The sequence below is a fragment of the Erithacus rubecula genome (genome assembly GCF_903797595.1).
Source record: "Erithacus rubecula genome assembly, chromosome: 1".
In the NCBI taxonomy this organism is placed as follows: domain Eukaryota; kingdom Metazoa; phylum Chordata; class Aves; order Passeriformes; family Muscicapidae; genus Erithacus; species Erithacus rubecula.
The window spans coordinates 109,995,874-110,018,092 of NC_136658.1; the positions used below are offsets into that span (position 1 = coordinate 109,995,874).

Sequence of the window (22,219 nt, forward strand, 5' to 3'; positions counted from 1 at the left end):
AAATATAAAAAGTGCTCTCTCATGCCATGACAGAGGGAGAACATGAGCTGGGGATCCATTTCTCACTTATTCCTGTGTAACCTGGCATTAGAGCCCTTGGAGGGTCTAAGTGATTATTCAGAGACATTTCTGTGCTTTAAGGTGAATGAGGGAAGGGTTAAATGGGATTTTGGGCAGGAGGGTGGGGAGGGGCTGGGATGGAATTCCCAGGTCAGCTGTGGCTGATAAGTTCCAGGTTGGACACTGGGGTTGGAGCAGCCTGGGAGATGTCCCCATGGCAGGGGTGGCACTGGGTGATTCCTTTCAGCCCAGGCCATTCTGGCATTCAATGGGTTTGCCAAACTTCCAGATTTTCTGACATAATCCAGATACCACTACCTGCTCTTTTAAACCCAAATTTATTGTGTACAATCCACAGGATTTTCCATTTTCCCATCTCCATGTCAACCGTTTCACCCTCTTTAGGGTGAATATTCCAGGCTTTCCTTGTTTGATGTCCTGTTCCACCACCCCTGGCTGCTCCAATCTCCATCCAACCTGGCCTGGAAAATTTCATCCTGGACAAAGAGAAGAAAGGCACATCTTAAAGATAAGAGGCTGTTTTGCCACCAGATTTAAAAAGAATTTAACAGAAATATTCTCCACAACACACAAACAACTCTCTCACCCTATGAACAAACTCAGACATGGCTGGATCCTGCAAATTCTTCCCTGTCACTTCTCAAATGCAAACACAGTCCCTTCTCTCTGTTGCGTGTCCCTTCCTTCCTCCTTCCTTCCTTCCTTCCTTCCGTCCTTCCTTCCTTCCCTTCCTTCTTCCTTGCCTTCCTTCTCTTCCTCCTTCCTCCTCTCTTCCTTCCTTCCTTCCTTCTTCCTTCCGTTCCTTCCTCCTCCTTCCTTTCCTTCCTTCCTTCCTCCTTCCTTCTCTTTCCTTCCTCCTTCCTTCCTTCCTTCCTTCCTTCCTTCCTTACTTCCTCCTTTCCTTTCCTTCCTCTTCCTCCTTTCCTTCCTTCTCTCCTTCCTTCCTTCCTTCCTTCCTTCCTTCCTTCCTTCATTCCTTCCTTCCTTACTCTTCCTTCCTTTTCCTATTCCTTCCTTCCTTCCTTTCCTTCCCTTCTCCTTCCTCTTCCTCTCCTTCCTATTCCTTCCTTCCTCCTCTTCCTTCCTCCTTCCTTCCTTCCTTCCTTCCTTGCATTCCTTCCTTCCTTCCTTCCTTCCTTTCCTTCCTTCCTTCCTTCCTTCTTCTCCTTCCTTCCTCCTTTCCTTCCTTCCTTCCTTCCTTTCCTTCCTTCCTTCCTTCCTTCCTTCCTTCCTTCCTTCCTTCCTTCCTTCCTTCCTTCCTTCCTTCCTTCCTTCCTTCCTCCTTCCCCTTTCCTCCTTTCTCACCAGCTGCTTCTCAGCACCCTCTCCTTCTCTCTGTTAAAACACATTGTAACCCCAAATATTTCACTCTGCCCACCATTCCCCCAAATCATGGGAATTCCAGCATCCTTATTTATTTCCTGCAAATCCATGTCCTCTGATGCTTCAGTGCAAAACAGAGCACAGCCAGACCTGCAGGGAAATCCCTTTGAAGCTTTTGCCATGTCACTAAAAATGAATCCAGGTGCATTTCTACCATGGAATGTGCTCTGATCTGGAAGATCTCACTTGTCTATATTGAGAAAGTCTGGGCATCTGCAGAGCCACTTTTAGACCATCCACAGTGGCTGGAATTTCCCCATGGAAAGGGAGCTCAGGGGTTGGAGCTGCCCAGGGAGGTTTGCAGTGCCCATCCCTGCAGGTGGCACCTGGAGGTGGCACTCAGAGCTCTGGGTGGGGACAAGGTGGGGATGGGCACAGCTGGGATTTGATGATCTTGGAGCTCTTTTCCAACCCAAATGATTCTGAGATTCCATGAGCATTCCTAGAAAAGCATCTCCATCCTGCCACTGGCTCCACCTCGTGGATTGGCCTTTGACTTATCTCAAATGTTCTAATGAGTTATCTTTACCCAGATGAAAACCAGAAACCTTCCCAACACACACCCTCATTTGTTTGCAAATGCTCCAGCCTTATTCCATGCCCTGAAAGCTGCTCTGCAGCAGCCAATGCCTGTTTTTACCACCTCATTTCTCCATTTAATTTTGGGGTTGGATGCACAAAAAAGCACTTTCCCATTACCAGTCCATTTATCAAAAGCTCCCCTCTGTGGGCTCAATATTTTTATTTACTGTTTTTTCTTTAAAAGGTCAGCTCCTTTATCAAGTATTTCTTTAAATGAGTCTGTAGCTGTCTAGAAAAGACATGAATTTCCCATTTCAGTGCAGCACACTCCTTGTCTCATGTAGTAATCTGTATTTCTGCTGTCCATGGCCACTTCCCTGAAAAGCAGTTCACTCATTCCCCTTTCCCTGCACAACTCAGGAGAGATGGAAAAAGCAGAAATTCCCCTTTTCCTCTCAAGACATCTAAGGCCACAAAAGCTTTGAATTATTTGTGCTCCTGCTGAGTTTTGCCTGTTCAGAAAGGATGGATGGGCTTTGCAAGCGGAATGTACCATCTAAAAACTCAATAATTTAAAAAATGTAACACCAGTGCAGCCTGTTCTGCTCAGATCCATCCCTACCATAGAAATAAAACATAATTCCACAATAACATTTTATTTTTATGTTAAACTCTCCATTCAGCCACCCAGAATCAAAGGCCATCAAGATATTTGCAAGAAATTGGATGTTGCAATCTGGGATCATGGGAGAGTCCAGCACTGCCAAATCTTTCTGTTTTTTCCAAAACGTTCCAGTTAGCCCTCAAAGGACCTTATTTTTAGAGAGGAAACTGGTGACTCGTGCATGGAAAAATCCTGGGGAATGATGGATTATTTTTAGCCAGATTAGAAAAACCTACAGGAAAAATCAAGGGCAATCAAAAAGTCTTTTATACTTCTGAGCAAAGTGAAAAAAAAAAAGTAGAAAACCCCTACTTTACCCAAAATAAGGGTTACAGATAATATAATTTTTATTCAGTTTTAAATTTATAATATAAATTAAATATTTATACTATTTTATATACTCTATAAATAGATAATAATATATATTATTTATTTATAAATTGAGTTTTAAAACAATATATTTATATTAATTTATAATTTTTCCTATGATCCCTCCGTTTTGAGTTTATTTAATTTTCCTGAACAACTTTGTTTCCTAAAGTTGGGTAAAATATTCCTGTGAAAAAGAAGGGCAAATCTGAATTATGAAACTACTGTTAAAAGTAATAAAATTTCAGCATTTCACAGCCAAAATAAAACCTTTTGGAAAGTTTGAAATTAAATGTATTTTCCCTCATAAAGTATTTTGGAAAATGCTGTTGATCAAATCCAATCCAATCCAATTTACAAAATATATTTCTGTGCTTCTAATATTGTTTTTTTTTTCACTCCTTATATCCCTATAGAAAAGGATAATGGCAATTAGAGCAATTACAGCAATTTCCCAGCAACTCTTTTGAGATTTTTTTCAGACAAATTTATAAATCTGTTTACTTTATTATGTATCTTAAGTGAAATAACACAGTAAATGGTAATTTAGACATTTAGAATTGCTTATTTCTAGACAAAATGTTATCTGTCAAAATGGAAAGATTTTTCTTTTTGTGACTTTAACTTATATTTCTACTCTTGTTGAGTCTGATATTGCTTTGAACAACTTCTTTATAAAATGAGTATAACATCCTGTGGAGCTCATTGCAGAAAAAATATGAGGTTTTTCATTTAAATTAAACAAAAGTAAGGAAAAAAATCTGGATTGAAACCAAACATTTGTTTACTCAAACTCTAATTTAAAAACAAAAAGGATGAGTTGAGTCAGTTTTATTTCCTTGCATTCCAATTGTTTTGTGGATAAACCCACAAAGTCTGACCTAAACTAAGCTGTGGTTGGAGGTGGAATTCCCTGCATGGAAAATGAGAATCAGGCAGATGCAACCTGGAAAATCCAAGCACACAAAGCAGGAAAAGGGGGTTTTTTTGGGTTGTTTTTTTTTTTTGAAGATATTCACAGAGATGTGGAGGGGAAGAGTGATTTGAAAAAATATTTGACTGGAGATTTGGGAGTAGCAACACTCATGAAAAAAAAAATTTAAAAATAGACATTTATTGTAGTTCTGTCTTATAGAGATGGATTTTTGGAGTCCAGTGTGGTTAACTCAGCCTGTTTTCATGGCATTGGTAGGAATTTAGGATTTCTGAGGGCTCCAAAATCTCACTGGAGTTCTGACAGAGATCCAAAAACCCCAAATACCAACCAGAGTTTGAGAAGTGACTCAGAGGCCAGACAGGGTGATGGATAAAGTTCATTTCTTTAGGAAACATTGCTGAACTTCCCATTCCCAGGTTACCAAAACTCCACAGCCTCAAACCAAACACTGACCCAGCTGAAATTATGGAGGGTTTTTAAAAATGTCTCTTTTCTAAATGTCACTTCCAGCCTGATTTCTCAGTTATTTTCTCCTCTGCAGTCTATAAACAGCATGAAAGGCAAAACCAGCAAGTAAATCAGGTCTTGTATTTCACTGTGACTCTTCCTGGCAGGGAAAAGGGATGAAGGCAGTGATGGCCTCATTATTTAGCTTAAAGAAAGCAGCAAAATCCCAGAATCACCTGCAAAAATGGAGAAGGAGCAGCATGGAAAGAACACAAGAGCTGTTGAGATAAATTAATTGTAAGAGGGATAATTGCCTGGCCCATGAGATATTATTTGAGGCAATATTTGGATGCCAAAATTTGGGTTTGTGTCTTAGGCCACCTCAAACAACAGAAAACTGAGAATATCCAAAAATTCACCACCACAGGGGACAGTAGAAGCCAGAGAAATAAAGTTCTGTAAAAATTAAAATCCTGCCTGATTTTTGTAAAGGAGGAGCAACCTGCTCTCCTGAAACTGAAGCAAAAACTATTAAAATCCTCCTTTGACTGCAAGGGAATTGTCAAGGAAGAAATCTCCATTACCAGATTTAAAAAGTAATTATAATTCTTCTGTGTTTCAATTTTTCCAGTCTTATCAACCCTTTCTTTAGCTTTGTGCAAATAATAGCAGCAAGCAAACCAATGTGCTTGGGCAATGTCTGTGACCTGAGGGCAGACAGCTTGGCTGGAAACTGAGTGAGGAAAAGAAAATAATTTCAGGAGGGAAATTTCTGACGTTTTTTCATTCTTCTTTCAAGAATTGGAGGGCAGGAGGAATCATATATCTGTATTCCAAAGCTGTTCTGTTCCCTGTATCTGTATTTTTGGAAAAAAAAAAAAAAAAAAAAAAAAAAAAAAAAAAAAAAAAAAAAAAAAAAAAAAAAAAAAAAAAGGGGAATTGAGAGTTCTTAGCTCAAACACCTCATCTTTACCAGTGGGATTTGAGCTGTTCTCCCAAAATTTTGCTGCCCAAGGAAGCTGCAAAAACAATATCAAAGGGCCAGGGCTTTCCCCAGCCAGTGACCATCCTGACCTAGGGAAAGGTTATTCAGTGCAAACAACATTTTGCAAAGCAAAAGAGAACACTCCCAAAGTCATCTCATATCCTCTAACCTTAAACTGAGCACATCCAAGGTCTTCATCAACATAAAAACTCTTCTGCCCCTTTTGTAGGAAAGTGCTGGAAGCTCTTGTTCCTCTCAGACCATTGCATGAGTTATTGGTTTCACTCAACTGCTTCAGCATCTTGATTGAATCAAATCCTTCCTTTCTGACCAAAAATATTCCTCTCCATCACTCCTCTGCCTTCTGTGTGTGAGAGTTCATTGATCACAGCAGAGCAGCTGTCAGTGTGCTGGAGCAGCCAAGGTGGTTCCAGCACCTGCCCAATTTGCTCTGGGAATATTCAGGCACAAGGTTGGTCAGCAGTGCAGGAAAATATTGAATTTGGCTATGCCAAGGACAAAGGTTCAAGTGAAAACACCCTGACTTCAGGGGGAAAAAAGGGAGAAAAGGACAGGAACAGAGCTGGGATAGGAAACAGCAAGGAGAGAGGGGCTGGCTACTCCTGCCAGCATGAAAATTGGTGACAATTCCCTCAGAGAGGGTGCATTTCTCTCCTCTCTGCTGGCCTAACTGGACACACAGACTTTAACAAGCTGCCTGCCTTGATTTCCAAACTTTGTCCATGCTGGAACATGCACCAGCCTCACCACCAAGCTGAATCCATCTATAATATTAAATAAAACCAGGAATTGTTCTTTCAGCCTTGACAGCAGTACAGGATGTCCATGTCATGCTGCACAGCACATGGCTCTGAGTCTTGTAGGGATTTTCTCTTGGTTTTAAGACGTAATCAGTTTATTAACAGTGATTTTTTTTTCTTTCCCCATTTCAAATTATCTGGAACAAAGTGATGTCTGTGTTGCAGACCAGGGGTTTATGTTGCTTTGAGCAGGGGTGAGATGAAAACCTGTGGAGGTGTCTGAGGGAGCAAAAGTTGAGCTGTGCTGGCAGATAAAATTGAAAAAAGCCAAATCTGATTCAATCTCATCCATGCTGCTGAATGGGAGCACATCCCAAACCATTCCCAGGTATTTTCTTGGAGCACTAATTGGGCCAAAGCCAAAATGATCAGTTTGCTGAATTAGCAGTGCAATCACCACTGGACAGGGCAGACAAACTCCTATTCACACTTCCAGAAACAACTAGGAGAAGTCCTCAGATATCAGAGATATTACATAGTGAAGAATTAAATGAGTCATAATTATCTGTGTGAAATGTTTGGGCCAGAATTATCTACACAAAACAGCTCAGCTGATCAGCTCAGTTTTGTACCCAGAGTTTTCAGTTGGGAAAATTGTAATGGGGAAAAAAAAAATCTCAAGAATGTCTCATCACAAAAGTTGGAAAAACTCATTTTCCATGTAATCAGTAAAGAGAATACAGGGAGAAATCAGCATTTAACCAGCCCTCATGTAACTTTTCTGGAAGCTGAGCTCAGGTGCAAAAAAGAAGCTGCAGAGAAGATGAAGCCCTGCACTTCTCAGAGGTGCAGAGGGAAAAACAAAGAGCAATGGGCACAAGCTGCAGGGAAGGGAATTCCAACAAAACAAAACAAAACAAAATCTCTGATGTGAGAAAAAAGCTGGGACAGGGCCCAGAGAGGCTGTGGACACTTCCAACCTCAAACCTGAGCAGCGAAATCCAGAATCCCAGAATCCCTGGGGTTGGAAAACACCTCCCAGACAATCAAATCCCAGCTGAGCCTGGTTCTGCACCTTGTCCCCAGTCCAGGGCACTCAGTGCCACATCCAGGAATTCCTTGGACACCTCCAAGGATGGGGACTCCAAACCTCCCTGGGCATTCTGTAGAAATTAGTTCTCTGTTGAGCAGCACACTGAAACCTTTAGATGCTCCTTACAACCCAGAATATTCACTGATTTCATCAGATTTTGAATTAATTTATTGATTTTTTTTAGCAGTTAAAGCATATAAGCACAATTTGAAATTGATAACAATAATAAAGGTCTTTTGTTATTTCTCCTTTTCCTGGTACATCCCACAGAGAAGACAAGTTGAGTTCTCAGGAGACTTTTGAAGAAATTTTGAGGCTGACAAAAAATTCTGGCGTTCAGACACCTGATATCAACTGCAGAAATAATTGGAGTTGAGTAAATGGGGAAAAAAAGTCACATTGAAGACAAGGACACCTTGCAGCAGGTCAGGGGACATTGACCCAGAGGCATTGTACTGGTTTGGAGGACAGGTGTTTGCCAATAAAGGCAGAAGATTCTCTTTGAAATGGAGAATGGAAACCCCCTCCCTTCAAATTATTATAATTTTGAAATTAAGGGGCTCTCAGGCAAAGATATGGGAATTAGGAATAACAGTTCTTTCCTAGGACAATTCAAATAGCAATGCAGCATTACACAGAACAATCCCAACCCTGCCAGAGTCAGAATCCAAGCTGGCACAGTCAGTCAGTCAGGGTGGTGGCACAGTCCCATTCCATGGTGCTGCATCCTCCTGCAGGGGCAGATGTGGCTCAGCTGGAGCAGTGCTCCTGGAGAAGGTGCAGTTTCCTCTGAAGCTCCAGGGATGATGTGCAAGGCTCTGGTTTTCCTCTGGAATGCAGTGGGAAGAAGGTTCCTTGGTGTCCAAATGTCAGTTTTTCTCTGGGTAGGAAAGGCTTGGCTCCTGCCCTGGCTGGAGCATCTCCCAGTGGGATGATGGAATTTTCTCAGCCATGCCCTGGGACTCAGTGGCCATGAACAGGAGATATCTCCTGGAGGGAGGATGGGCTGTGGGAAGATCAAGATGATTGCCCAGCTGGTTTAAAGATGGCCCATGAGCAGAGAATATGTGCCAGGAGATCAGGAGCACTGCTCCAGCCGGGTCAGCAGATGGGACAGAACACACATTGCTGGACACATCCTGTATCACACCCCAAGACAGGCATCAGAAGACAAACCTATGGCCAGGATTTGCAGCTGCTGGGGCCATGATCCATCAGTGATCCCTGTTATCCCTCTGGCAGCAGCTGGCACTGGTTTTAGGCACATGCTCTGGTGTTGCCAGGTGGCAGCTCAGGCTGGGACACCTGGGCTGTCCCTCCTGCTGCCCCTGCTGCCAGCAGCACCGACAACATTAAACATTTTCCAAGGGTAAAAAAAATGCTTTACCCCAGCTTTGGCACCTTCTCAGAGGGAACAGGCCTCTGGGGTGGTTGAATTCTGCAGTGGGTGTGGAAAGGACATTATGGAATCGTGGAATCACAGAATGGTTTGGGTTGGGGGGGTCTTAAAGATCATCCAGTTCCAAGGGCAGGGAAACTTCCACGAGACCAGGTTGCTCCAACCTGACCCTGAACACAGAAATATTTGCTCTGAAGCTTCAGCTCAAGCTTTTCTGGGAGCCAAAAACCTGGTAAAAGAGCAAATCTGACAGGAAACCTCTCCTTATTCCAAAAATCTGTGTTCAGTGCCAGCCATTTGCTCTAGAGATGGCTCTGAATAAACTCTGGCTCCAAGAGCTCAGACTTCAGGTAGCAAACAAGTTTCATAACCCAATTTGGGACCCAGAGCCTTGTGAAAGGCTGAAGATGTTGATAATCAACTTTCTCTGCAGATCTCTGCAGGTTTAAAATCTTCTTACATCACCCCATAGATGTTACCAAGCCAAGGCTCTTTGGCTTCAAATGAAGATAAATTTAGCAAGGCAGATGTAAAAACAGCATTCTGGAGCCTTCAGTGGTAAATTCTGCAATGAAGTTGGTTAGAATCCAAGACAAAAACTACAAGGTCAAATGACTACCAAAAATGGAGTCGTGTGTTTTTAAATTTGAGTTATCAGATTCGTTTTTCCACCCTCCACAATAAAAGGGCCAAGAATCAGGAATGAATGGAAATGTTTGTACTGCAGAGACACAAAGTGTTACTCAGACTGATTTCTTGCAGCTGTACAGGCTTAAAAGAAATGAAAATAGTAGAACATTATTTTTATCAAGTTGGATTAGAAGGCAGTGATGAAGCAGGTAACGTGAGAAAAACAAAGAATCATCTTTACAGTCTCTTTTCTAATCATAAATATATCTCATTTCATGTCTTTTTTAGTGAAAGTTGCTGCTGAAATAAACCTCAGTCACACGCATGCTCCCTCTGAAATTAGATTTATGATTCCATGGGTGCAAAGAAGCAATTTGGTTCTTGAAGAAATTTGCCAAGTCAGTGTTTATTGAGCACTCCAACATTTCAAAGTGAAGCCAGCTGAGTGCATAGACAATTCTGCATTGATTTCAACAGCTCAGACCAGATCCCAATTCCTTTCTTTTTCAGGAAAAGGGATCTGTGCTCTGTGATAATGACTGCTCACAGTTGTTAGCTGATCATAAAAGACTCCACTTTTTTTCTCCAAACAAGATTCTTTCTCCTCATATCTAACAGTGATGATGGCACCTTGCAGTGTGGATTATCTGGCTGGGCTCATCCCAGAAACAAATCCCCCTCTATTCCCAGAATTCCTGTGCTCACCAAAAATGAGATTTTGCCAGAGATGAGGCAAAGCATTCTAAAATCTCTCCCTCCCTTCTCCAGCTTCTTCCATTGCAATCGAGGGGAGAAACAGAACAATGTGGATTTAGGGTGTTGAAGGTTACAAGAAATTCCTCGTGTTGTGCAAAGCCCAAAAACCCCAGAGAGGAGCCCAAAGAGCCACCAGGTACTGCCAAAATATTCCAGAGGTGGATGCAGTGCCAGGGAGGTTGGGAACCACAGCAAACCAGAGGTAAAACCCTTGAGATTTCCCAAAAGCCAAACTTAAAGATGCAAAGATTTAAAGGTGGCCCTGATCCCACCAGGAAAGGGGGGAATGCAGACAGGGATCACAGATCTCAACACATTTCTCTACATGCAGTAAAGCCCATAAAAGCAATTTTAAATTGTAAGTGATTTTGTAAATCAATGAATTTGCACACAAAATGATCACAACAGAGTTAAAATCACTAAATTACAGTGAAATCCACTGAACTTTCAGCTTCTGTTACAGAGAGGTCAGTTATAACTTGCAATATTCTCTGTTGAAATTCCTCATTATTTTGCAAATCATACACAACTAAAAATAGGCTTACAGTACTTAAACTGGACAAGCAAGCCCTTCATATTCCTCCTTTTGCTTAGTGTTTGCACAGCACCAGAAGTTCTCTGCAGCACTACCACAATACACCAAAAATCACATTGTTGATGATATAATGATTGCTTAAGGGTTGTATTGATGTTTTACATTCTCAGCCTCAAAGGGAGAGAGTGTCTCCTGTCCTGTTTTGTTGTTGACTTTGGTTTCATGTTGATCTACAGGCTCTAAATAAAAGGATGTGCTTGGAAAATCAGGACTGTGCCTTTCTAGTGCTGCTTTGGACTAGACAAGAACATGACAACAACATTTGCTGCAGTTTTACTAGAAAATAAAATGTTCTGAGCACTGGTACACAACCCCCTGCAGGCTGAAATTTCCAGAAAAGCCCCTGGCATGGTTTGGACCAGTGCAGAACTGAGCACACACAATTCCTGGCTCTGTTTCAGGGCACAGATTATTCCTGTCTGGCAGACTGTGAGACACTGACCTGGAAAACAACTGGAGTTCAATAATTCAATCCAATAATCCAAGTGTGGGCTGCACCACTCTTTACCCTCCACACTAAATAATAGGCCTGGGCACAATTAATTTGCTAATTTGGCCACAGCCAGGACACAAGTGAACTATTCAGGGACTTATTTAGGAGAACTCCTTGTCCTTTGCTGGGAAATTAAACAAATCACTGAAATCTCATATGTCTTATAGGTTTTGCCTAAGAGAGTAACCAAAGCAGATAGTTTGAGCTGAATCCTCTAAATTGGCCTGAATTGGCTCATTACCTGGCTGTTGTATTCAAACAAACATAATATTTACTGGGAGAGGAGGAAGAGTTCAGAAATACCTTTTTTTTTTTTTTTTTTTGCAATGCAGATTAATAACATGTATATATTTTTGTCAGGGAGAGAAGCAGAGAGAGCAAAAATAGCTCTCAAGTGAGGCTGCTGCTACTCACTCCCCTGTTCCTGGATCCATGACAGCCATTATGTAACCCAAAGGAAAATCAGATGAAATAAACAGCAGAAGTTAATTGGGTTGATATCAAGTAAAAATATAATTAGTCAAAGTATTTTGTGGCAAAGGCGCTGACAGTGTGTGGCTGTTCCTCAGCCTCAGTGGTGAACTGGGATCCTGCCATGTGTTTAAAACTTATTCATCAAGCATTTCCATGGAAACACACAGATGTATGATCTTTGGATCACTTATTTCTGGAATTGCTGCTCCCAAGGTTCTCTCTGGAGTGAAAACTCAGTCCAGGAGAGGGTAACAAGCTGTGATTCTGAGCTAGAAACTTCTCCACAAAGGAATTAATTCGTAGCAGGATGGGGTGAGGGAAAGAAGGAAAGGGCATCTTGCAAGAAAAAGAAAAAGACAAAAATTTTTACCTTAATTTTTTCCTCTCAGAGACTGAGAGTTGAGGAATGACAGCACTGGGAAGAGCCTGGAGAGTTTCTAAAAGGCCAGATGCCCTCAGGAAGATTGAAATGTCTGCAAGAGTGCCAAATCAATGCTGTAGTGGGAGAGACCTTGGTTAAACACTGGGTTTGTTGTCCAAAGCTGCCCCTTTGCAAAGCCAGATGAGAATCAGCTCCACCACAACTTCTCCAGGTTAAGAAAAACCCTCCCACACTGGAACTGCCACATCCTGACCCCACTTACAGTGACAGCAGCTCCCTGCTCCTACAAAACCCATGGACACTTGACAAAGTGTGTCTCTTCCCTCGTGCTGTGGAAGATAGGTCAGGATTTGTGATGCACAAATCCAAAAAAACCATTTGGAAAGCATCAGTAAAAATTTGCTGTCTGAATAAAAGGTGCTTCTCTGCTCAAAGAAAAATAAACTGTGTGGAAAGCAGGAGTGGTGTGGTGGGAGGCAGCCCTGGATATTCACATCCCTCCTGCTGCCAGGAATAAAATCTGCACCTGGGTCCCCTCCCAGGATAATTTCTGGGAAGAGATGCTCAGACAGGGAGCTTTGGGACATGATTCTCTTTAACAGCAGGGCCAGGAATAAGGAATATTTTCTAAACCCACAGGATTCTCCCACTCCTGGTCTGTGTGTCCATGCCAGGCTCTGACTGGGAGGGGAAAACAAATTATTCATAATGCCTGAAAGATAATGAACCCCATTATACCAGCATTAGTAATTTAACAGAAAGCCTCAAAAGCCAGAGCCTTCCTAGGTTGTTCATAATTATTTGAGGATTCTGTTGCTGCAGTGATATGATAACTCCTGTGGACTGGAATTTCCTAAGGCACAACAGAGAGCTGAGCATAAAGTGTGAAGCCTTAACTTCAGATTTTCTGTCTTTAGCTCAAGCCTGCCACACAGGAGCCCTGCAATGCCTTTGGATTGTGTGCATTCCCCAGCACAGGGGGGATGCAGGCAGGAATTCTGTCCCTGCTGGGGCAGCTCATCCAGGACTGAGTGCCCTGTGACACAGCTCCCAGTGCTGCCACTGCCACCAGCCCTGGGAACACTCTCCTGGGACACAGAAAAATGAAAAGGTGACAGGATGGGATGCACAGTGTCAAAACATGGCATTGCTCTCAGGTGCTGTGCCACTGTAGGGCTTTGAGACTTTCTTTGGAAGAGAAGGTCAGGGTGAGAGAGAGCTGGGCTGCAACCCTTTTATCCCCCTGGGTACTTCAATAAAACTCTACAAGGGTCTGTGATCTTGCTCTACAGGGATGAACCTGCACATCTTGGAAAAGCTGCAGGTGCTGTGGGACTCCACACAGGATCTGCTGCACAGCACATGTTTCTGAGAGTGAAAAATGCTTTTAGAGCCACACTGAGCCACTGGGAGCAGCGCCTCCTGCACTGCTCCATAGAGAATGGTACAAAATCACAGCAGTGCTGCTTTTTAGGTGGGATATTGGGAAGAAATCCTCCTCTGGGAAGGTGGGCAGACTCTGGCACAGGGTGCCCAGAGCAGCTGTGGCTGCCCCTGGGATCCTGTGAGTGTCCAAGGCCAGGCTGCACAAGTCTTGGAGCAACCTGGGACAATGGGAAATGTCCCTGACCATGGTATGAGGTGGGCATTGGGTGATTTTAAAGTCCTTTCCCACCCAAACCATTCTGTGATTCTGTATTCAGAGTTGAGCACCTGGGCAGACCCAGAAGAGAAAGCCAGAAGAGAAAGAATTAGGAATTCAAGAGCTGAAATTCCTGCAGGAAGAAGCCCCAGAAAACAAAAGGATTTCAGCTGAAAGCAACAATTACCCCAGACCTCACCATGTCCCCCATGCAAAACACATTCCATTAAACCACTCTCCTCCTCAGTACACTTTTTTTTTTTCCTCTGGCACACAACCATAATAAAGTGATTTATCTACAAAGACTGGGAAACTAAAAAAAAAAAAAAAAAAGGCTCAGATCATTAGAGGACAAGGTACACTTGAATTAAAGGCCACAGGCAGAGTGAATTCAAATGAAATGTGAAGTACCATAGGTTTTACGTTGCTGGGAGAAGGACACACAATTCCCTGTCTCATTATCAGCAAGGCATTGATTTTCTGTGGAAGTGTGCTTGAATTGCTCTTGATAGTTATTACAACTTTCCTTCAACAAGAGGAGAATTGGCTCTTTATAAAAACTGTTGACTTTTTTTTTTCTTTAATATTTCCTTGTACTTATTTAATACTTCCCCACAGCAATGCAATTGATGGAAAAAAATAGCCCAGCAATAGCTCATTTTCTCTGCTCACCCCCAAGTGAATCCATTCCCTCATTTATATCTTTTATCTCCTTAGGATCTTTTTTGGTGCATAAAATATTTCATTCATTAAACTGAAAATGGGTGAGGGGGGTAGGAATATCTACTTAAACCCATCTTGAGGAATTTAAATAAGGGCGTGGATAGGATGACCTGATAAGAAACGAGAGTTTGCTTTCATTTCATTTCTGTGGAGCAATAAAACGAGGGTGCTTGGCATCATTTGATCCTTGTGCCAGCAAAGAATAAGGATAATCCTTTTATTGATTAACACAGAAAAAGATTGTGCATTGATTTAGGGCAATAACAAGAGGAATAACGACTTTTCCTTGGGTTTGTTTTGTTTTGTTTTGTTTCCCATGGCAGCCAACGTCCTGGAAGAAGACTCAATGGAGCAGGACATCGAGAGCCCTGTCACTATCCATCAACCAAAGTTACCCAAACAAGCCAGAGAGGATCTGCCAAAAAACATCAGCAAAGAATGTGCCAAGAGAAAAATCCAGAGGTACGTTCGGAAAGATGGGAAATGCAACGTCCACCACGGGAATGTCAGAGAGACTTACCGGTACTTGACTGACATCTTCACCACCCTGGTGGATCTCAAGTGGAGGTTCAACCTGCTGATCTTTGTCATGGTTTACACGGTGACCTGGCTCTTCTTCGGCATGATCTGGTGGCTCATTGCCTACATGCGAGGGGACATGGATCACATAGGGGACAGCACGTGGACCCCCTGCGTCAGCAACCTCAATGGGTTTGTCTCAGCCTTTTTATTCTCAATCGAGACCGAAACCACCATTGGGTACGGTTACCGGGTCATCACGGACAAGTGTCCCGAGGGAATTATCCTGCTTTTAGTGCAGTCTGTCCTAGGTTCTATCGTCAACGCCTTCATGGTTGGCTGCATGTTTGTGAAAATATCCCAACCCAAGAAGAGGGCAGAAACCTTGGTTTTTTCTACAAACGCAGTCATTTCCATGCGGGATGGAAAGCTGTGTCTGATGTTCCGAGTAGGAGACCTTAGGAATTCACACATTGTAGAGGCATCAATACGAGCCAAGTTGATCAAATCCAAACAGACAAAGGAGGGGGAATTTATACCACTCAACCAGACAGATATCAACGTAGGTTATTACACAGGGGATGATCGTCTCTTTTTGGTTTCACCACTGATCATCAGCCATGAGATTAACCAGCAGAGTCCTTTCTGGGAGATTTCCAAAGCCCAGTTGCCCAAAGAGGAGCTAGAAATTGTTGTAATCCTAGAAGGAATGGTGGAGGCAACAGGTAACATTTCTTATACTTTGTATAAGGTAAATGCTTTAATTTTAGCAAGGAAAATCAGTGGTTTTGCTTCGTTTTAAAGGAATCACTTCCACAGTCGTTACGTTTGAAAAAGGCATCCGTTCTCTGGTGAGCTTCAGAATTAAAAGCATGCCCAGTTTAATTGTCTGTTCCTTCTTGCCTAACGGAATTAGTGTTGTTTCTGCTCTGTTTGGAAAATGGGATAGCATCTCTCATTTTCTAAATTTTTCACAGCATGTCACCCCGTTATTTGTCATTCTATTGCAGGAGCAGCTCAACCACAGGGACCTTGTGGGATAAAATTGCTTAGGGAAGAAAAAAAAAAAAAACGAAAAATCAATGCAAAACTCTGTTCGTGATTAACATGGAAGCACCAGGGTCCTGCTGCTTCCAATCACCCCTGGGTATCTGCAGAACAAATGCCAGCCCTGTGGCATTCCAAGGCTGGATCCAGTAGGAAGTGATTATGTGTTCAGTTCTCTCTTTTATTTTTTTTTTGCCTGCTCGTTTTCCTTGGTTTTTGTTTTAACATGTAACATGGGGCTTGTTCCACTTCAGCTCACAAAAAGTCTCATCTGATTTTGTGTTTTGCTGGGGCCCCCACAGGAGTGCACAGAGCACTGGAAGCTGGCATGTGAAAACAAGGAATGTGTCACCGGAGTCTTGTGGAGATGCTGGGTGGTTGTTACCTGCAATTATGCAGCAGAACAGCAGAAATCACTTGGTGCAGAGAAAAAAAAAAAACCCCACAGCAAATGCACAGCTAAAATAATGTTTCTTTTTTGTATTGAAGCCAGAATTATAGGAGGGTACTTTTATCTGTGTTTTAGAAGCTGTAGGTGGTTTTTTTTCCCCCTGTTAATAACAGCATCAATGCCTGAAATAAGTAAATATAATCAACACAAGGGAATGGTGATTATAAAATGAAGATTTGATGTGCTTGGGGGAGGAGAAAACACTGATTATAGAAATATAAGAATGAGATTTGCCATTTTTTTCCCCCACGACTGCAGCAAAACCCAGGGAAGTTTGAGCACGTGGATTCCATAGCTCTGACAGAGGCACAACCTTTCCAACCCTGACTCATGTTTTGCAACTGGAGCCAGGAAATAAAGAGCAGTCTCTTACTAGAACATGTGTGTGTGTTTCACACATCTATTATGTGGTGTCAGAAGAAAACTGCATTTGTCACCATATAATAAACGTGTGAGACAAAAATGGAGCAGGGGGAAAAAAAAACCCAACAAAAAAAACTGAAAGGAACTTGGCAGGGAATTTGAAGTGGTAAATGCAAGGCTTCCAAATTTTCCAGGAAGTAGGTGGTACTGAAGAGAAATCAAGATGAAATGTTGTGTGCAGGAGGCACTGAGATTTCAAACATCTGCATCACCTTCGGGTGAGACAAAGAGGAAATTGCTGTTTGTTCCCTGAAACCATCCTGAGATCTCAGAATTGCAGCTGAAGGAATCTGACATCCCAAGGGCCTGGGGGATATTTTCAGGTTTGCTGAACACCGAGTTTTGCAGCAAAGTGATTGGCAAGTAGTGGAAGAATAAAAAAAAATGTCTCACCAAAAACACCTACGAGATCAAAAGACAGAATATTTCTGCAGTGCAGCAAAATGTGGATTTGTTGGTTGAAAGTCTCATTTCTCTCTATTTGTGACCCTCCCTTCCCTCACCTCATTTCCACCCCTGCACAGCCAGGGCTCTCTGACCTCTCCCACCCAGCCACCACCAGCCTCCACTGCAGCACAAAACCCCTCAGACTGCTTGGGCTGCCAAAGTTTGAGATAAAAATCAAATTTGTCCTTATCTCAAACCTTCCCAGTCCATATCAAGAGACTGAATGCAGTGGTTTGAAAACCCACAGAGGATATCAAGGATTAAAGAGTTTCCCCTGCACTGGATGGGTGCATTTCCCATTTTAAACTGTTCCCTTTAGGCAGAATCTCCTGTTGAGTGAGATATGAGCAGAGGTCATCCAATAATGTCAGAATTACCAGCTGAATTTCTAAAACATATTTGTGCAGAAGTAGCTTCTTGTGCTGTGCTTTGACCCCACACGTTGAGTTATTTCAGCTGGAGGTACAATCAGGCCAACTTTCTATCAAAACTAGGAATTTTCACTCTTTTAATTAACATGTATTTACAAATATTACATCCTGGCAAGCACTGAAATCCAATTTAGGCAGTGAAATATTCACCTTCTCTTCCATCTGATGTAGAGTGAGAGCAGCAAAAGGAGCTGCTCACAGCAGCAAAGCCCAACCCAGAATTTCTGCCAACAAAGTTATGGAATTATAAAATTATAAAAGCTGAAGCCAGGGAAATGTGATGTCACCTCCAGCAGTGTCCTCATTTAATGTCACTGCTGAGGGATCCAAACCAGGCTGAGCTCATCATTGTGTCATCCATCAGAAAAGCCATTGCTGAGTCTGACCAGGGAAAACAATCCTTTTCTATTTCCAAAGTTTCCCCACTCAGACAAAGCTTCAATGAGAAATAAAATGGGAAATGAAGAGGGTAAACATCTGCTAATACTTTATTTAATGTCATTAATTATTGATTCTGCCTAAATTTGACTGAACAGGTAAATGCATTTCTAACACTTCCCATCCTAAGTGCTCCAAAATCCCATTCTCTCTGTTGTATGAAACACAATTTTTATGGATTGGCATGGGAATTCTGTGTTGTGTATTAAGACAGGAAACTAAGAATCATTCATTTTATTAAATGACATTAAAATAATGAATCAAATTAAAATTCAGCAGAAAATTCAAATCAAGGGCCCCTTAATTCCCCATGGAAGCATTGCCATAAATTCCTGAGATGCAAAAAGAAGTGAATGTGTCTTTACTAAGGCACATAACAAGCATTATCCCAGGGAGAATCCCTTGGTTATTCCCATTCTTTCTACCATGAACATCACTTTGAGGGCAGAATCCTGAGCAAGGTGTTTCCCAAAAACATGAAGTCAACCTGACTCCTTCATCCAGCATCATTAAACACTCAAAATAGGGCTGGTTTAAAAAAAATATTTGTTATGAATCCTTTCAATATGCATTTTTTCTTTCTTTATTTATTTACAACAACATTCAAAAATATCTTTTTGGAGTAGAAGGATAAAATTTTTGCAAATATTTATCTCTGTGCTTTTCCTGATGGTGGTGCACTTCTCTCAAGTGTCCAAAAACATCAATTTTGGGGCAACAAAAGCTGCTGTGGAACCACTGAAGAGCCTTGAGGAATGGGAAGGAAAAATCCAACCAAACTTCACTGCAGCTGGAGGACACATCTGGTATTTCCACATTTTGCAGCCCCCATTTCCCAGAGTTTTAAATGTAAAGTAATCTTCAGTTAGAAATATTTAATGAGAATTGAATCCTAGACATAGGCTTAAAATTTTTAAGCCTTTTTCACCTGGTGAAATCTATTTCCAAGGAAAGTCTTATCATCATAAGCAAAGTAGGCATTTAAAAAAATTAAGGAAGACTTGCAAATGCATAATTCTGATATGGAAATAGACTCATAAGAAGAAAAGGAAAGCTTTTTAAATTTGGGAGGTGTAGTGGGAAGGAAATAAAAAGAAAAAAAGGAGTGGGGGAGAAATGGTGAGAAAGAGGAAAATTCTGAGCAAGTCTTGTGAAGTTGTTTCTGGCTAGTGGGGTTCACTTGGTGACATTCTGGCAATTCCCTCTGCCTAAAAATAAACATTTGAGCATTGAACAGTTCTAAGGAAAGAAAATGATCTGCACATTTGCAGCTGCCAAAAAAAAAAAAAAAAAAAAAAAAAAAAAGAAAACAAGCAACAAAGACAGAAAGAGATCTTCAAGTTCAGAGGGATAATTTTACAAATAAACTCAGAATAGGGTGAATTTATAATTCTGACACAGAGGCAGCTTTGAGAGCAGCCTCTGCAGAAGGTTTTACAGTTACAGAAACAACCACACTTGCCAGCTGTGGAAAATATGTGTGCAAAGCAATAAAATGTTCACTTGGATGGTTATTTATACAGTAAACAGTGCTATCAACCAGACAAACACTGTATAAAGCTGTTCCCCTCTTCACTGCAGCCCTCTGACTGATTTATTGTGGGTTTGATTTCTCTGGGATGAATTGCCATATTTACCCTTCAGCCTTGCCCAGTCCTAGCAAATATCTCCCTCTGATATGGATTTAATCAGCTCCAACCCTTCAAAACCTCTCAGCAGACTCTGCTCTCTCTCCAAAGAAACATTGCTGGGGTTAGAGTTCCTCACTTGAATTTTTCTACTGCTCTTCAAAGAAGAAATATTTATCCTGACTGCTTCTGAAGGGGCTGCAGGTGAAAGGAAGAAAAACATCAGGATTCCTCCCACCTGAGTGTTTCTGCAAGACAAAGAACAAAAGTGGATTTCATGGTTCTCCAGGATGTGACCAAAGCACACTGACTGAAATGCAGTTTAAACAGGGTCAGGGACAAGTGACTCCTGCTCCAAACTGGATCATCTTCATTCCAGGAGTGATCACAACACAAGGGCTCTCCAGCCTGATGCTTTCCTTTTTATTTTAAGAGTTTAAACATCTCCTGCTGCTGGGTGCTAGACTTGGACAAGGTTTAACTTCTCACACATCCCCACTTCCCTGGAGCAGCCAGCAGCTCCTTTCACTTTTATCCCATTTTAATTTCACTGATTGTATGAAAACATTTTATTGTTATTTATTCTAACACAGAAAATTAGAGGCATTAGCAGGAGGGGAGTTCTAAATGGCAGCAGGGAAAGGCATTCCCAACTCATTGGGATGTTTCCTTCAGGAAGATTTCTCTACAGGTGGAAAAGATGAGTTTTATTGCTGAAGAGGATTGTAAGAATGAAGGGAGGCAATTACAATTTCACAATAGTCAAAACTACAAGGAATAGCAGGAAATCAGGGAGCAAAATTTGTGGGAAATGAAAAAGAGATGCTGATTAGGAGTGTTTCAACAAAAATTTTGCTGTATATTCCTTTCAGGGAAAAGGAATTACACATTTGTTTAACAGCTTTATTCTCTGGGTAGTGCTGTACTTTGCAAACCTGTTATGAATGTTTGATAATGGCTTTTTGCCCATCTCTCACACCTTTCTCACCAATTAATTCCTCAGCTCTCCATAACTCCAGCTGCTCCCTCACCCCTAAATGTTCAAATATAATATTCAGATTCAAGCAGTAACTGATATTAAAAGGTAAGCTCTCTAAAAGACAGGTATTTAGGGATTATCTAACAGATCAGGTATTATTGAATAATTCTGTGCTGCACAAGAAGAGTTTCATTTTGCATCTCCTGTCTTTGCAATCCCTCCAAAGTCTCTCTGGGCATGGAGAAAGGGCAGATTCCACTTTTTCCACACTTCCATCAACCTCCTCTGTCAACATTGTTCCTTCCTAAACCAGGTATGAGCACAGAGAGGTGCCCAAAATCCTGTCTTTGTTCATCACTCCTGAACCTACACATTATTCCCTGCAGAGCTTGTGATCTTCACTGCCTGAGAAATTATAGGATCTCAAAATTTGCTTTAACTCTGGCCCTGCTCCTGTTTTCCAGCAGAAAGGCACAGCTGGGCTGACACCCTCTTCATTGACCAGCATCTTCCTAAATCCTGTGATTCCAGAGACTTAAACCCTTCCTAAAATCCTGTGATTCTAGACACTTAAACTCTTCCTAAAATCGTGTCATTCCTGACACCTAAAGTCTTCCTGGAATCCTGTGTTTCTAGACACTCAAACTCTTCTTAAAATCCCATTATTCCAGACACCTAAACTCTTCCTAAAATCTTGTCATTCCTGACACATAAACTCTTCCTGGAATCCTGTGTTTCTAGACACTCAAACTCTTCTTAAAATCCCATGATCCTAGATCCCTAAACTCTTCCTAAAAATCCCATCATTCCAAACACCTAAACTTTTCATGGAATCCTGTATTTCCAGACACTTAAACTCTTTTTAAAACCCCGTGATTCCAGACACATAAACTTTTCCTGAAATCCTGTATTTCCAGACACTTAAACCCTTCCTAAAATCCTGTGATTCTAGACACTTAAACTCCTCCTAAAATCGTGTCATTCCTGACACCTAAAGTCTTCCTGGAATCCTGTGTTTCTAGACACTCAAACTCTTCTTAAAATCCCATTATTCCAGACACCTAAACTCTTCCTAAAATCTTGTCATTCCTGACACATAAACTCTTCCTGGAATCCTGTGTTTCGAGACACTCAAACTCTTCTTAAAATCCCATGATCCTAGATCCCTAAACTCTTCCTAAAAATCCCATCATTCCAAACACCTAAACTTTTCATGGAATCCTGTATTTCCAGACACTTAAACTCTTTTTAAAACCCCGTGATTCCAGACACATAAACTTTTCCTGAAATCCTGTATTTCCAGACACTTAAACCCTTCCTAAAACCCTGTGATTCCACACACCTAAACTCTTCCTGGAATCCTGTATTTTCAGACACTTCACCTCCTCCTAAAATCCTGTGTTTCCACACCCTCAGACTCCTCTGCTCCCATCATAATTTCCAGGAGGTTTCCCAGCAGTTTCTCCCAGAAGGAAGGCACTGCAGAGGTGCTGCTGCTCAGTCCCTGCAGCTCCAGACCC

General features: G+C 41.8%; 1 protein-coding gene across 2 annotated transcripts in view; it reads left to right on the forward strand.

Moving 5' to 3' along the window:
* The window catches only part of KCNJ6 (potassium inwardly rectifying channel subfamily J member 6), a 149,291-nt gene that overhangs the window by 101,385 nt on the left and 25,687 nt on the right, over positions 1-22,219 (forward strand). For both annotated transcript variants that reach the window (XM_079312658.1, XM_079312659.1), the window contains one exon: positions 14,660-15,580. In XM_079312658.1, coding sequence (XP_079168784.1) covers positions 14,660-15,580 — 921 coding nt within the window. The remainder of the gene's footprint in view (positions 1-14,659; positions 15,581-22,219) is intronic.